The 16,766-nt window shown below is 49.4% G+C and overlaps 1 protein-coding gene across 1 annotated transcript in view; it reads left to right on the top strand.

Moving 5' to 3' along the window:
- The window catches only part of Hip1 (huntingtin interacting protein 1), a 134,905-nt gene that overhangs the window by 67,177 nt on the left and 50,962 nt on the right, over positions 1–16,766 (top strand). Inside the window, exon 2 of the mRNA XM_029533875.1 lies at positions 15,365–15,428. Within this exon, the coding sequence (XP_029389735.1) occupies positions 15,365–15,428 (64 nt within the window). The remainder of the gene's footprint in view (positions 1–15,364; positions 15,429–16,766) is intronic.

Raw genomic sequence — 16,766 nt, 5'->3', positions numbered from 1 at the left:
GTAGCCCTGGCTGTCCTGGAACTCACTCTGTAGACCAGGCTGGCCTCGAACTCAGAAATCCGCCTGCCTCTGCCTCCTGAGTGCTGGGATTAAAGGCGAGAGCCACCACGCCCGGCCCAAAGTCTCTTTTGAGATATGCACTGAACTCCCTGTGTAGCTGGGAGGGGCTGAGGGTGCTGTCCCCCTCCCCCAGTCCTCCCCAGTGCTGGGATGACAGGCATGCGGGCCAGTACACACTTTTAGTTTCTGACCTCCTAGAGTGAGGCCTGCATTTCTGTTGCCTGGTTAGCTTGGTCCCCAGACTGGGCTTGCTTGGCATGTGTCTGATATAGGGATCTGGCAGTGTGTTCTGATCCAGGGAAATGACTGGGCTATCCTTGTCTATTCTAGTTTGCTTTCTGTTGCTGTGATGATAAACACCGTGACTAAAAAGCAGCTAGGTTTTCTTTGTCTTCTAAGTTATGGTTCACCCTAGGGGAAGCTAAGACAGGCACTCAAGGTACGCAGGCACGCAGGCACGCACTCGGAAGCAAGAGTGGAAGCAAAGGCCACAGAAACACTGCTTACTGGCTTGTTCACCTTTTCTTTATTTTTGTTTTTTATTTAATTTTTTTCTGTATTGGTGTTTTGGCTACATGCCCACCTGCTGCCCAAAGGAGGCCAGAAGAGGATAGTGAATCCCTTGAAACTTGATTTACAAACAGTTGTGTATCACTATGTGGCTGCTGGGAATTGAACTCAGGTTCTCTGGAAGAGCAGCCAGTGCTCTTAACTGCTGAGCCATCTCTCCAGTCTCACTTCCTCTGCCTCAGTTTGCTTTCTCAGAAATATAGGCCTGCTTGTCTAGACCTACCAACCCACAGTGGGCTGGGCCCTCCCATGTCAATCATCAACCAAGAAACTGCCCCACAGACATGCCCACAGGCCAGTCCGATGGAGGCAGTTTCTTTACTGAGGTTCCTTCTTCCCAAACTTCTAGCTGTGTGTTAAGCTAAGAAAAACTAAGTAGCCAGGAGGATGTAGATAGGATGGCTGGAGTTGGCCCTCTGTAGAGATCTGGGTTCAAATTATGACCCTGCTGTTCACAGGCTGGGTCATCTCAGCAGATCTCAGCGGGGAGCTGTACTTGTTAGCCTCTGCTGTGATAACATTCCTGACAGAGGAGCTTAGAAAAGGATGGTTGATTGTACCTTACCTCACAGCCTATCATGGCGGGGAAGACATGGCGGCAGGAGTGTGAGGCTGCTGGAGTGTGAGGCGGCTGCTCACACTGCATCCCAGTCAGGAAGCAGGGAGAGGTGGATGCTGGTGCTCAGCGCACTTTCTCCTTTGAGTTCAGATGGGGGCCCCAGCTCATGGGATGGATGGTCCAACCACATCCAGGGAGGGTCTAGTCTTCCCACCTCAGCTAACCAATCTAGATGTTCCCTCACAGACGTGCCCAGAGGGGCGTTTCATAGTGATTTAAAATCTAGTGTGGGACCCTTCTCCTACTGGGTTGCCTTATCCAGCCTTAATGTGCTGGTATGTGCCTGGTGTTATCGTAGCTTGTTACCCCGTGTCTGGTTGATGTCCCTGGGAGGAATGTTTTTCTCTGAGGAAAGGGTGGGGGAGTCTGGGGTGAGAGGGGAGGGAGGGGAAATTGTGGGTCAGGATATAGTATTTGAGAGAATATTAAAAAAAAAAAAATTAGAGCCAGGCGTGTTGGTGTACACCTTTAATCTCAGCACTTGGGTGGCAGAGGCAGGCCTATGTCTCTAAGTTTGAAGCTAGCCTGGTCTATGAAGTGAGTCCAAGATAGCAAGGACTCTGTTATACAGAGAAACCCTGCCTTGAAAATCCAAATAAATAAACAAAAGCAAACTTTTTTTTTTTTTTTTTTTTTTTTTTTTGGTTTTTCGAGACAGGGTTTCTCTGTGTAGCCCTGGCTGTCCTGGAACTCACTCTGTAGACCAGGCTGGTCTTGAACTCAGAAATCCGCCTGCCTCTGCCTCCCACTTTCAACTCCTTCTTACTGATGTGTTTTCTCAATTGTGGTTCTCTCTTCTCAGAGAACTTTAACTTGTGTTAAGTTGACAACAACGACAAAAGACAGTTGACATGCAATTGTTGTGTCAACTTGACACACCAAATGCATCACTATTCAGCTATAACCATTCTATTTTTATCCTCAAGCTCTCAATAATGGCATCAAAAATATACAGCATAAGTAACTTTAAAAGTCCTGTAGTGTTTAGAAATTCAAATATTTTAAAAGTTGTCTCTTTAAAATATCGACTCCCAGCACTCGGGAGGCAGAGGCAGGCGGATTTCTGAGTTCGAGGCCAGCCTGGTCTACAGAGTGAGTTCCAGGACAGCCAGGGCTAAACAGAGAAACCCTGTCTCGAAAAACAAAAAAAAAAAAAAAAAAAAGGAAATAAATTTAAAAAATATATATATATATATATTTATATATCTCGAAAGTCTCTTACAAACTTCAAAGCCTCTCTAAAATTCCAAAATTTTACAACTGTGGGCTCCTGTAAAAGAAAAGAATAAGTTACATACTTCTTGTTTCAAACAAGCACATCCAGGGCACAGCTGAGTCAAAGCAGAGGGAAACAGATGTCCCACAGTGCAAAGCTCCGTGCTGGCCTTCTGGGACTTGCTCAGGATCTTCTGGGCTCCACGGGCCGCTCTAGCCCTGCCATTCACAGCCTATTCAGCTTGCCTGATGGGCTCATACTAGCTCCACAGCACACCTGCCGACATCCTGGCTGGTCATCCCAGCTTCCCCCTTCTCTCCCATCCCCACCCCACCCCCATCCCTGTATAGGCCAATCTTATGGAGACATTTTCTCAACTGTCCTATCATCTCAGATGACTCTAGATTGTGTCAAATGGACAAAAGGACATCAAGGACACTAGTCAGGTGCTCTCACTGAGCCACACCGCCAGCCCCTTCCTGGGGTGTTCTAGGAAAAGTGATCCATGTCCTGAGCCACCCTGGCATTCTTCTAAGTTCCATTATGCGGCACAGCCTACCTGTTCGTTTCTCCATTTGTCACAAAGAAACCCCGAGGCAGGAATGTAGGTCAGCTGGTAGAATACTTGCCTGGGTTTTCGATTATAGTTCTGAGTGCATATCTGATAAATTGCTTTTATTGACCATACCTGAAAACAAGCTCCCTTGTCCTCAAACAAACTTTTCCCACCATTCTCTCCGTTGCATTCATTTAGTTTGGGAATGGGTCTCACTCTGTTGTGTAGACTGTCCCCACCCTCTCTGTATATCTCGTGCTGGCATTTAATTTGAGATCCTCCCGCACTGAGCCCTTGAGCACTGGAATTACACACCTGTGCCACCACACCCATCTCTCTGTCTTGTTAATAGTAATCTGGTTCCTCTGTTTCCTCTGGAAGACATCCACTGTGTCATTTTTTTGACTCTTCCCTCTCTGCCAGCACCCACAGAACATTCCTCCACCAACAAATCCGACGTCAGATCTACCTTAAAGATAAATTCTAGACTGAGGATACAGCTCGGCCAATAAACTGCTTGCTGAGCAAGCATGGGAACCAGCCATTGGTTCTCCCAGGTACTAGGTAAAAATCCCAAAATTCCAGCCTGGTAAAGGCAGAGACAGGAGCAAGCTGGCCAGCCAGATGATGAGCCGTATTGCCAAGTTCTGGGTTCAAAGGAGAGACCTTGTGTCTAAATGCAAAGTAGCGGGAGTGTGATTGAGGAAGATAATCGATTGTCAGCCTCTGCCTCCTCACATTCAAGTGCACGCTTACACGTGCACACACACACAAAAAGGCATACATATACATGTGCACAAACACACACACACACGAAAAGGCATACATATGCATGTGCACACTATATACTATATCCACATTTATTTATTTATTTTATTTATTATTATCATTATTATTATTTTGGTTTTTGAGACAGGGTTTCTCTGTGTAGCCCTGGCTGTCCTGGAACTCACTTTGTAGACCAGGCTAGCCTCGAACTCAGAAATCCGCCTGCCTCTGCTTCCCGAGTGCTGGGATTAAAGGCGTGCGCCACCACGCCCGGCCTATATCCACATTTAAAAATACATTCCTACAGCATTCACATAATCCTTGGGTTCAGCCCCAAGTGCAGAAAAGAGAAAGCAGATGAGGAAGTAAACTGTAAACCCCAGCACATGCTCATCAGCATCCTGGTGTCTCCTTCCCCTAAACTACATCATTTGGCCCCTCCCTGCTTGAGAGCCTGTTGCCATAGCAGGAGGCTGGGGGCGTGGCTCAGTCAGTGGTTAGTAGTTCCTGGCATGCACAAAGCCCTGGGTTCAGTTCCCAGCTCCGTGTAAAACCAGGCACAGTGATGCATACCTGAAATCCCATACTCTGGAGGTAGAAGCAGGAGAACTGGAAATGAAAATTCACCCTACTGTACAGTGTAAGTTCAAGGCCAGCGTGAGATGCATGAGATCATGTCGCAAACAACAAATGAGAGAAAAATAAGTCCAGTTGTGTCACCCCTGTGCTCAAAACCTTTAAATAGACATCTATGGTGACATATGCCTATCATCCTAGCACTGGGAGACTGGAGCAGGAGGAATGGGCCAGCCTGGGCTACACAGTAAGTTCAAATCAGAGTGATCTATGTTCCATGACCATATCTCAAAGAAGCAAAAATAAGCATTGCGTGTATTGAAGAAATGTGTGTTGACTGCAGAAAGAACTTGGAACTGTTTATCCACGTTCGAAGGCGACCAGAGACTTGGGGTAGCCCCTAAAGACTTAACAAGATCGGGGTTATTCTTTGTATTGGGGGAGACTGGCGTCGAGTACCTTGTGGAAGGCAGGTGACCGTCTGTGCTGGGCTGGCTCTGTAGTTAGAGGCGACATGGGAAGGAAGAGCCTTCTGGGCCTTATGTAACAGATGTGGTCTTGTGTAAATCACACGTCTGTAAACACAACCCAATTTTTTTTTTTTTTAAAGATTTATTTATTGTATATATGTAAGTACACTGTAGCTGTCTTCAGACACTCCAGAAGAGGGCATCAGATCTTGTTACGGATGGTTATGAGCCACCATGTGGTTGCTGGGATTTGAACTCCGGACCTTTGGAAGAGCAGTCGGGTGCTCTTACCCACTGAGCCATCTCACCAGCCCAACACAACCCAATTTTAAATGTACTGGCGGGGACTGCTATTTAAAGGCATGTGATGCCAGTCTCTTCTGTGAAGTGAATAAGGAATCTCTTCATTTTGCGCTCTGTGTCAATTCCTAGTGTTCTCCATGAAGAAAAGTTACATTTACTTAAAAAAAAAAAAAAAAGAAAAAGCGGTTAAGAGCACTGACTGCTCTTCCCAGAGGTCCTGAGTTCAATTCCCAGCAACCACACGGTGGCTCACAACCATCTGTAATGGGATCCGACGACGCCTTCTTCTGGTGTGTCTGAAGACAGCGACAGCGCGCTCACATACATACTGTACGTCCATCAGTGCTTGCGTTGCCGCTGTCTATATTTCTCTCTCCTTCCTCTTGCTGCCTGTCATGCTTTTAAATTTATTTTTATTTTTGTCCTGAGGTAGGGTTTCTCTGTGTAGCACTGGCTGGCCTGGAACTCAGAAATCTGCCTGCCTCTTCCTCCCAGTGCTGGGATTAAAGGTGTGCCCCATCACCGCCCACAGCTTCCTGTCATGCCTTATAGCTGAGTTCTTTCCTCATGTATGGAATGGTCTGCTGTGGCATGGTGGTATGTGCTTGTAACCCCAGCTAGTGTAGAGGTGAGGGCGCGAGAATCGAGTTCCAGACTATGTGCCGGCGGTGTGGGTCAGCTGGTAGAGTGCTTGCCAGGCATGCGTAGCTCCGGGTTTGATCTGAAGTATTTCTTTGAGCCGAGCATGATGGGACACGCTAATAATCCCAGTTCCTCAGGAGGTGGAGGCGTTGGGAGGCTCAAGAGTTCAGTTCGTTCTTGGTATAGCAGGTACAAGGTAGGATAGGCTGAGCTATCAAAGCCATGCACATGACTAGACGGAAGATCCAGTGTCGGCAGGTTTGGGACTAGCAATCAAAGTGACAACTAAGTAAGCACTATTTGTACACGTAAGATTCTGGATCAGTTTTGCCTCACTGGGACCAAAACACTACACAGAAACAACTTGTGAGAAAAAGAGTATGTTTTGTGACGTCATGCCGGAGCCCACATCAATGGGCCTCTTCACATCCTGGCTGACCTGGAATCAGGCTGTAAGGGGTGGGGTGGAGGGGGAGGGGCGGGGCTGGTTACAATCCCAAAGGCTTGCCCTTAAATCCTGCTTCCCTCTGCTAGCTGGTCCTCACAATGACATCCTCAGCAGGGGGTGGGGGAGAGGACATTCAAATCAGGAGCCAGTGGGGGACAGTTCAGATTTAAATCCTAGCAGACCTTCTTGTACTTACTCTCGGAGGAGACCTTAGGTGTCTGTGCTTTGGAGAATGTGACTGGAGTAGCACATGACCAGACTACCTGATGTGGACATGGGAGGGTGGTGTTTAGGACTCTGGAATGTCCCCTCCCTGCAAGGCACCTGTCCTGCTCATACGTTCAGTGGGAGCCTGGCTCCTACCTGATGGTTGTGTTCTGACTTCCTGCAACAGTGGCTGCCTGCAGCGAACACAACCTCTGTTCGCCAAACACTGGGGTAGGTCTGTCTGTGTATGCGAGGGCATGTTCTTACTGAGGACACTCAGCAATGAAACCTAGGGGCAGATGGTATGTGAGCTACCAGTACAGGCTGTTTCCTTGGAGACAATAGGTCAGTTTGTTAGGAAGCTCTTCAGTGGTTCTCGTTCTTGGTTGTCTGACAGACTTTGTCCTTTTGACTCTTACTGGGTCAAAATTGGCTAAATGTCTGCTGGTAGGAAAAGTTAGATTTTTTTTTCCCCAATTTTGGGGTGCTGAGGGTGGAACCATACCTGGGCCTATCCCATACCACCCAAATGCTCTCTCTGCTGTCTAGTTATACCCCCACTCACTGGGGGATTCTAGGCAGGAGCTCTACCACTGAACCACGCCCCAGCCCCTCACTGGGCGATTCTAGGCAGGGGCTCTACCACTGAGCCACGCCCCAGCCCCTCACTGGGGGATTCTAGGCAGGGGCTCTCCCACTGAGCACTGAGGTAGGAATGCCTGTTGTACAGTTAGAACAAGAGTTAGGAAGGCGGAGGATGCTTGGGAGGGAGAAGAGTTAGGCCTTAGCATTGCTGGGCTTGCAGCAAGTACTTCCTGTCTCAGTCATGGGACAGATGGGTCACTAATGAATCAGTTCTGTGACAGATTCGGGGATCTCGATACTGCCCATCTCAGCCCTTTACCTACTTTGTTTCGTGCAATCGTTGGTGTGATGCTGCCGTGGGACCTTATTAGAGGATCGAGAAGCAAAGTTCCCACCAGCTGTGGAAATGGGTGTGGCAAAGGGCATGAAGAGGTTACAGAGCAGTTGGGCAACAGTGTGGTTTGAGAGCAGACTCGGCTCAGTCCTGCCCATGGAACATTTCCTGCAGAAGCCCTGGCAAGGGCTACTGCCAGCCATATGGATAACTTTATCTTGGGCTGTGCCTTACCTGTCTGCCACTGTCACCAGAACCTGTACATGGGACTTAAGGGTAGAATGGTTTACTTTCACTCACAGTTGGAGAAGTTAGTCTACCTTGATGGGAAGGCATAACAGCGTTCACAATGGCAGGAACTTGTGGTCAAGAGTTCCTTTCTAGCCGGGCCTGGTGGCGCAGGCCTTTAATCCCAGCACTTGGGAGGCAGAGGCAGGCGGATTTCTGAGTTCGAGGCCAGCCTGGTCTACCAAGTGAGTTCCAGGACAGCCAGGGCTATACAGAGAAACCCTGTCTCGAAAAACAAAAAACAAAACAAAACAAAACAACAACAAAAAAAGAGTTCCTTTCTCTGTGGACCAGGAAGCAGAGAGAGCTGATAGAAAGCAGAGCCAGGCTATCGAGGTTTGACCCCCAGCATCGAGTGACCCAGTTTCGTCAGGGAGACATTGTCTTTCTACATTCAAACATTAGCTCCTGGAAGGAGGATGGTTTGTGTTTCTGTTGCGAAGAAGAAGGAGAAGAGGGAGGAGGAGGAGGAGGAGGAGGAGGAGGGGGAGGAGAAGAAGAAGAAGAAGAAGAAGAAGAAGAAGAAGAAGAAGAAGAAGAAGAAGAAGAAGAAGAAGAAGAAGAAGAAGAAGAAGAAGAAGACAAAAGCAAGTTAAAGAAGAAAGGATTTGTTCTAATGCATTCCATCATGGTGGTGGAAAGGCTAGGCCAGCAGGCAGGGAAGGCTTACCGGGAGCAGACGCCCTATTATGTACATCGAATTCACAATCAGGAAGCAAATGGAGCTGGGCCAGAAAGGCTTAAGGCCTGCCCCACCCCCACTGGCCGGCTTTCTCCAGAGAGACTCCACCTCCCAAGGGTCCCACAACCTTCCCAAACAGTGCCACCTGCTGGGGACGAGCACTTTCACACATAAGCCCTGTGGGGACACTTTTCATAGCACAACAGACTGTGAGGGGCCGCCAGCAGAAGGGCTTCTGGGAGGTCGTGAGGGTGACGATGATGGAGAAATCGGAGGTCCTGTTCCCAGCAGATGGTGTGATGGCTAACACTGTCCACAGGACCCACGATCACCCAGAAGTCGAGCTTCCTTCCCGGCCTGTCTGTGAGGCCTGGAGTGTCTAGATTAATTGCAGTGGACATGAAGACCTGCCCTGGATGTACATGCACCTTCCTGCAGGATTCTTCCGAAGCATCCCGCTCACATGCAGCCACCGGCAGCTAACACTCACTTTCTGTTCATCTCTAGCTGGACTCCTGTTCGTCCCTGCTGTGCAGTTACTGAGTATTTCCTGTTAAAAGGAAACAAGCCCGGAAAATGAGAGCAGGAAGAAGGGAGAAGGAAAGAAAGATGGAAAAGGAAATGGAAAGAAGGGGAAAGAAAACAAAAAAAGTTAAAAGAAACACAAATAAGTTCTTTCTTTTCTTCTTTTATTTAATGTGAATGGTGTTTTGCCTGTGTGCATGTCTGTGTACCATGTGTGTTCCTTGATGCCTGCAGAGGCCAGAAGAGGGCATCACGTCCCTTGGAACTGAAGTTTTAGACAATCATGAGCCACCATGTAGATGCTGGAAGAAGAGCAACCAGGCTCCTGACCACTGACCCGTCTCCAGTCCCTCTTTTTATCTTTGTGTGATATGAAAATTGAACTGAGGGTCTCCTTTGTACAAAACAGGCACTGTGCCACTGAGTCAGCCTCCAGTGATTCTAGGCAGGTGCTCTACTACTGAGCCACGCCCCCAGCCCCTCCCTGGGGGATTCTAGGCAGGGGCTCTACCACTGAGCCACGCCCCCAGCCCCTCCCTGGGGGATTCTAGGCAGGGACTCTACCACTGAGTAGAGCCGATTTATTTTTTGTATGTCTTCTATTTTGTTTCCTGTCCCCCCTTCTTCCCTGCCTTTTTCTTGGGTGTTCTTTCTGGCCACAGCAGTTGGTCTTCCGTTGGCCCCTTGCCTCAGGGCTCCATCCCAAGCCTCTCTCTGCCTACTCTTGCTATGGAACCTTTACAAACCAGCCTGGCCTTGGTAACCCAAAAGCTGGGCTGCAGCCCAGAGTTGCGTGCGTGACTGGACAATGCCCAGTGGCTCCGCAAGCCAACCCAGGCTCCACTGCCTGTTCTATCCAGTAGCAAGGCCTCAGAACTTCCCATTGGTTACCTCCAGGCTGATTTGCCTGGAGGGAGTCTGTAAATAGAGAGGACTGGAGGGGGAGGCAGAGAAGTAGAGAGAGAAAGCCTCCCTTCCTTCAGTGCTTGCTGATCATTGGCTCTCGGGGACCAGCTGGGGACACAGGGGCCAGCTGGGCCAGGAAAGGCTGCACAATGCGGTTCTTTCAGGAGAGCCACTGCTGGCCGTAGGTCCCGTGTGACTCCAGCGGAATAAAGAGAACAGAGTGTTCTCAAAGGATGTTCTCGAACCTAGACCCCCCTCCAGAGGTGAGACACAGAGCCCCCAACTTCCACCCTCTGCCCTAGGAGCACCCCCACCCTCTGCTCCCACTCGCACCCTGCTGCAGAAGAACCGGATCTGTCCAGACTGAATGATGTCCTTCAAAGTCTGGGCTGCAGCTGAGTGGTGTGTAGGAGCAGGCAGCATTGAGGCCTGGGGACTCCATCCTGTTCTGCTTTAGAGGGTGTTAGGGCCATACAGAAGGACAAGCCAGACTTACAACCTGGATGTGTGTCTTAATTCATCTTGATATGTGCATGTGTGTGTGTGGTGTATAGACATGTCTCTGCATGAGTGTGTCCATGTGTGTTCATGTGCTTATATGTGTGATGTGTAGACGTGTCAGTGTGGGTGTGGGTGTGATGTATAGATTTGTGTCTGTGTGGGTGAGTGTGATGTATAGATGTGTGTGCATGTGTGTGTGCGCATGTGGAAGCAACAAGTCAACTTCAAGTGTCTTACTTGCTTGTTCTCCATCTTGTTTTTTTTCCAGACAGGGTCTTTCCCTGAGCCCGGAGCTCATCTGACCAGTGAGCTCTCGGGACTTGCCCGTCTCTGCCTCTGTGTTGTGCACCCCAGATGGAATTGTAGTTATAAGATGTGCATCACACCTGGATTTTATGTGGGTGCTATGGATTGAACTTGGGGTTCATGCTTGTATGGCAGGGACTTTACTGAGATGTCTTCCTTAGCCCCTTGGATTTTAGTCCTCCTCCTCCTCCTCCTCCTCCTCCTCTTCTTTCTCCCCCTCCTCAGTTTTTCGAGACAAGATTTCTCTTTGTAGCCCTGGCTGTCCTAGAACTTGCCCTATAGACTAGGCTGACCTTGAACACAGAGATCCACTCACTTCTCTCTGGATAGAGTGCTGGGATTAAAGTCATGTGCTGCCGCCACCTGGCTTGGATTTTAGTCCTTATGGGAGAAAGGCAATTGCTAAGTATATACAACATGGTTACGTGAGTGTGGTGGTGTACATTTCTACCCTTGGCCATGGGAGACTGATGTAGGAGGCTAGTCTGGACGGCATAGTGTATCCTAGTATAGCCGAGCTTACGTAAGACCTGTGTATGTATGTGTGTGTGTGTATTTGGTTTTTCGAGACAGTGTTTCTCTGTATAGCCCTGGCTGTCCTGGAACTCACTTTGTAGACCAGGCTGGCCTTGAACTCAGAAATCCGCCTGCCTCTGCCTCCCGGGTGCTGGGATTAAAGGTGTGCGCCACCACATCCGGCTGTAAGACCTGTTTCTAAACCAGAGCCAGGAGGGGTGTTATACAAAAAAATGGTAAAATGTTGTCTTTAGGTCTTCTAAAGTGACATTTATTCATGTATGCAGAGGTGGGGCATACACATGCCTAGGCGTGCATGTGGATGTCAGAGGACCACATGCCGACGTCTCCTGCTTGGGTTCTGGGGATTGGACCCAGGTTGCCAAGCTAAGCAATGAGCACCTTTTCCTGCAGATTCATTTCACCAGCCCCAGGATGTTGTGTTTGCAATATGGAGTATGTGTGATGTAGGATGGGATATGAGGATATTATCTGGGCAAAGTGGTCTCAATGGAACATCTGCCCCAGACACACAAAGGTAACTGGTATCCTGAGGGCTCTGGGTGACTCAGATCTGCCCCCATCCCCCTTCTTTTGCCACAAGGTGTTAGCATTGCCTAGCACAGCCTTGAACTCGCTCTGTAGTCCTGGTGGGCCTTGAACCATCTTCCTGCTTCAACGTCTTCCAGTGGCTGGGGTTACAGGCCAGCACCTCCCAGCCTGGTCACATCAGAGCTTGCTTTTAAAAGCACAGTGTGAGCCACGCCTGGGGGCCCATACCTGTTAATCTCAGCCCTGAGAAGGACCGGAGCTGGAGATATTGTGAGTTCCAGATCACTCTGAACTAGTGAGATCCTGTCTCAAAACGGTGGGGAGGGGAGCTGGGGATAAGCTCCGTTGGTGAACTGCTAGTCTAGTGTGAGGGTTGTGGGTTCCATCCCTGGCACCACACAAACAGGGCGTGGACCTGCCTTGTGCCGCAGGGTCCTGAAAGGCCATCTTGGTTATAGAAAGCTGACCTGTAGCTAAGAACCATGGTCAGGTCTCTTGATTCATAGGCACCTCCACACTGGTGCCTATCGCCGGGACAAGACCAGGCACACTGGCAACACTGAATGAGCTCTTTCGAGTGTAACCCCCCTTGCCCCACCCCCACCCCATCCCATGCGCACTCCCAGCTACCGGAGAGGATATGGGGTAACATTTAGGTTCCGGGAGGGGATGGGAGGAGGCCTTACACTTCCCCCAAGGAACTTATGACAGTATTTTCATTTTACATTTATGTACTCTGTGTGTGTTGCGGGACTAAAGTACGAGGGTACATGTGTGACAGTCACACACCCCTTTTTCAGAGTAATTTCTCTCCTACCATGTAGGTTCTAGGGGATTATTCGCCACACGTTTAACCCACAGAGCCGTTTTGCTAGCCGGGTGGTTAATATCTGTCGTCAATGTGGCGGGGCTCAGAATCACCCAGGACAAGCCCTTGCACCGGTCTGCGAGGGAGTTTCTGGACCGAGTTAAAGTAGATGGGAAAACCCACTCTGATTGTGAGCCATGTTCACCTCTCTCTGCTTCCTGACTGTGGGTGCAGTGTGACCAGACACCGCACGCTCCTGCTCCCGCGTCTTCCCCACGACGGACGATGGGCTGTACCCTCGGACTGTGAGCTATAATCTACCTTTTGTCTCAGGACTGAGCGATGCCACTAAAGCAAGGCTTCTTCCCCACACCCCGTGCTAGTCCAGGTCCTCCTCAACTGTGCTGGACCCAGGCCTGGAGGTGGTGAGCCTTAAGTCCAACGCTGAAGAAAACACCTCGATGGCATCAAGCCCCTGCCTTGCTCGAGAGCCTTCTGTGGGGCCCCAGCACAAGTCACACTGTCCTAGTGTCTGATCCTCTGCCACACAGTGGGGGCCTCTTCTGGCTTGAACCGGTCAGTTTTTCTTCCAGTCAACCAAGGAAGTGCTTGACCGGTGAAGTGATGTAGAGCCTGGCATTGATTTGCTTCAGGGAATGCGGGGTCAGTGGTAACTGATACTTTAGTACAAGATCTACAGGTGGAAACTGCGAGAAGCCAAGCTCACCCATCACAGGGTTTTAGTTTATTTCTTTGGAGGCAAGGTACCATGTAGCCCAGGCTGGCCTTGGGTGTGCTAGGAACCTGAGGATGGCTCTGAAGAAGATCAAGGGGTCCTCTTGCCTCTCTCTCCAAAGTATTAGGATCACAGATGAGGCACCACGTTCCACCGTATCACCCACTTCTGAAAGGAACGTTTCAGGGTGCTTTGAGATGGGGGTCCCAGCACCATTATAAGTCAGTAATGGGGGACACTCAGGAGGTAGAGGCAGGTGGGTCAGAAGTTCAGGGTCACTCCTGGCTATATACCAAGTTTGAAGCAGGCCAGCCCAGGATGGATTTATATATGTTTGAGTGTTTCTACAATGAAAGGTTGAAAAAGAAAATTTAGGGGGAGGGAAAGATGTTTATGTGTATAGATGTTTTGTCTGTGTGTATGTCTGTGTGTTGTGTATGTGCTTGGTACCCAGAGAGACAGAAAAAGCCATCAGGTCCCTTGGATAGTTCAGAGTTACCGATGGTTGTAAGATGCTATGTGGGTGCTGGAAATTGAACCTGGGTCTGTTATAAGAACAACTGGTTTTTTTTTTTTTTTTTTTTTTTGTTTTTCGAGACAGGGTTTCCTGGCTGTCCTGGAACTCACTTTGTAGACCAGGCTGGCCTTGAACTCAGAAATCCGCCTGCCTCTGCCTCCCAAGTGCTGGGATTAAAAGTGTGCGCCACTACACCTGGCTAACAACTGGTATTCTTAACCACTGAGCTATATCTCTAGCTCCAAACAAAACATTTCATCTGCATACTCTTGCTCCTGGAAATCTACCCCTTAGAAATAAAAATATCAGTTACTATGAATATGTGGGGCTAGACCTGGTGGTACATTCCTGTCATCCCATCTGCTCTAGGAGGCTGAGGCAAGAGAGTGTGTGTGTGCGGGGTCTTACATCAAATTAGTGAGACTTTGCCTCAAAAATCTAGCAGTAAGCACTTGGTGGTGGTGAACGCCTTTACTCCCTGTACTCAGAAGGAAGAGGCAGGCGGGTCAGTTAAACGTGAAACAAGAGGTTACAGTCCACCTCCACAATGTAGAAAATAAGCAAATGTAATAGCAATAGTAGTAGTAGTAGTAATAATAATAATAATAACAATAACTTTTTAGAAAAACAAACAACAGAGTCTTGGGAAGTGGCTCAGCGGTTAAAAGCACACAGTGTTCTTGCAGAGTACCTGTGTTCAGTTCTAGGCGTCCACATCAGGCGGCTCACAACCCTAGCTCCAACACCCCTGGCTTCCTCTGGCACCTGCACTCAAGTGTGCATACCCACAGTCACCTGTGCATACATGAAAGTTTAAAAAGATAATAAATCTCTTAAAGAATTTTCAACAACAACAAAAGAGTCTAGGTGATATGATTAGCGTTTATGCACATTGTTCACGTGTCTATATTAAAACTAACAGGAGAGTTGTGACTTTTGGAAACAACAGGAAAGGACGAGTTTCATGTTTTTCTGTGTAATTAAGGAAGGAAAAGGGATTTGCCCTCAAGTTGGAAGTTGGCCAAGAGTGAATGGCAAGTCAGAGAAACCCTGTGGGAATTTTGTTTATGAAGATCAGGGGAGGCTGTCCCATCATGCCATTTTCATGCAGGTCCTGGGAAGGGCACTCAGTCATCAGGTTTGCTGGGCCAGCGCCTTTACTCCCAGATCCATCTCGCCAGCCCCAGGTGGGAGGAAGGGTTTAGAAGTGGCAGAGGGGTGGCTGGCTGGGCTCAGGCTGCGGTGGCCCCCTGACACCAGCGCCTCTTCCTCTTGCATTCTGAGGAATAATGTTTCCCCGGGCGGGGGGGGGGGTTGAAGAAGCCTTTCCTTTGTGTGGCCCCTTAATTACCACGCTGTTGTGCCAAGCCGGCGAGTAGCAGGCGGGTACAGCAGCTGGGCACAGCCAATGCCAGGCAGCAAAGCCTGCTCCCTTGGGACAGCTTGGGACAGCTGGTCTGGGAGTGCTGCCCACCTCTGTGCACCCCCTCCCCTAACCTGGGTGCTCAAGAGGATCGAGACGGCCTGGATGTCCTCTTGCCTCCCCCCACCCCCGCAATACCAAGGGTCATTGGAGGAGTGGGGTATTGGGGAGGCGGGAGGGGGAGGGTCTCCGTAACTCTCAGGGGCTTATTTATTTCATCCTCTTCCCCTCCCCCATCTTGTTTTTGCAGACTGTCAGCGTCAATAAGGCCATTAACACGCAGGAAGTGGCCGTGAAGGAGAAGCATGCCAGGAATATCCTTTTGGACTGGATTCTCCGGAGGCCGACCCTGGAAGGGGGTCAGATGGTGGGAACTGAGGTCAGGAGGCGGCTTCTGGCTCAGCAACAGGAAGCGTAGCCCTTGCCAGGAGCAGGAGCCTGCAGATGGAAGCCACTTGTGGTATAGCGACAGACTCAGAGAGCTCTAGTCCCCTACCCTGGCAGTGTTCAAGGGTCCTAGGAGGCCAGCAAGCCATGACTTTTCTTTCTTAAGATTTATGTATTTATTTTATGTAAGTATTCTATCTCCATGTACACCTGCATGCCAGAAGAGGGCATCAGATACTGGATGGTTGTGGTTGCTGGGAATTGAACTCAGGACCTCTGGAAGAGCAGAAAGTACTCCTCTAACCGTTGAGCCATCTCTCCAGCCCTCAGCTCGGGCCTGTTCCATTTATTTATTTAGTTAAATTTATTTTGAGACAGGGTCTCCTGTAGCCCAGATTGGCCTCTGATTCACTGTGTAGCTGAGGGTAACCTTGAACTCCTGACTTCTGGAACGCTGGGATTTCAGGCGTGTACCACAGAATGAAACGTGTTGGGATGAAACCTGGGGCTTCATGCGTCTGAGGCAAGTGCCTCACCAACTGAGCTACATTTAAATTTTTTTATTTGCTTGTTTATTTGATCCTATTTATTACGCGTATGGGTGTTTTGCCCACATACATGTCTGTACATGCTTGCAGTGCACATGGTGGCCAGAAGAGGGCATCAGATTGTCTGGAACTGGAGTTAGGAACAGTGGTTTGCTGGGGACTGAACCAGACAGAGTCCTTGTTGAGCAGCTGTGCTCTTAGCCACGGAGCATTCTCTTCTTTATTAATGGAGTTTGACGGTGGTTTTGAGACAGGGCCTCATTGTATCCACCAGGTTGGCCCCCAAATTGGGATTCTCTTACCTCAGGATCTTACCGGGATTGTAGGTGAGTGTCCCCAGCCTCTAACCTCACTTTAATAATGTACGAGAAAGCCTCCCGAGCTGGCAAAGGCACGCGCCACGCGCCACGTTAGTCAAGCCTGACATCCTAGGTCTGGTTGGCAGAACCCACAGTGAGAGAGAAACCCTCAAGGTTGTTCTCCAACATCCACGTGTGTGCCGCAACTCCCTGACACTCCCACAGGCATGGCACGCATGTGAACAGTGACTATAAGCAAAACAAAAGTCAAAGAGGATCCAGGTGGTGCACGGCTGTAATCCCAGACAGGAGGCAGAGGCAGGAGGATCTCTGTGAGTTCAAAGTCAGCCTGGTCTACAGAGTGAGTTCCAGGACAGCCAGGGCTACACAGAGAAATCCTGGAGAGAGAGAGAGAGAG

This window comes from Mus pahari, chromosome 23, assembly GCF_900095145.1.
Source record: "Mus pahari chromosome 23, PAHARI_EIJ_v1.1, whole genome shotgun sequence".
Classification (NCBI taxonomy): Eukaryota; Metazoa; Chordata; class Mammalia; order Rodentia; family Muridae; genus Mus; species Mus pahari.
This window is presented reverse-complemented; position numbering and strand designations above follow the sequence as displayed.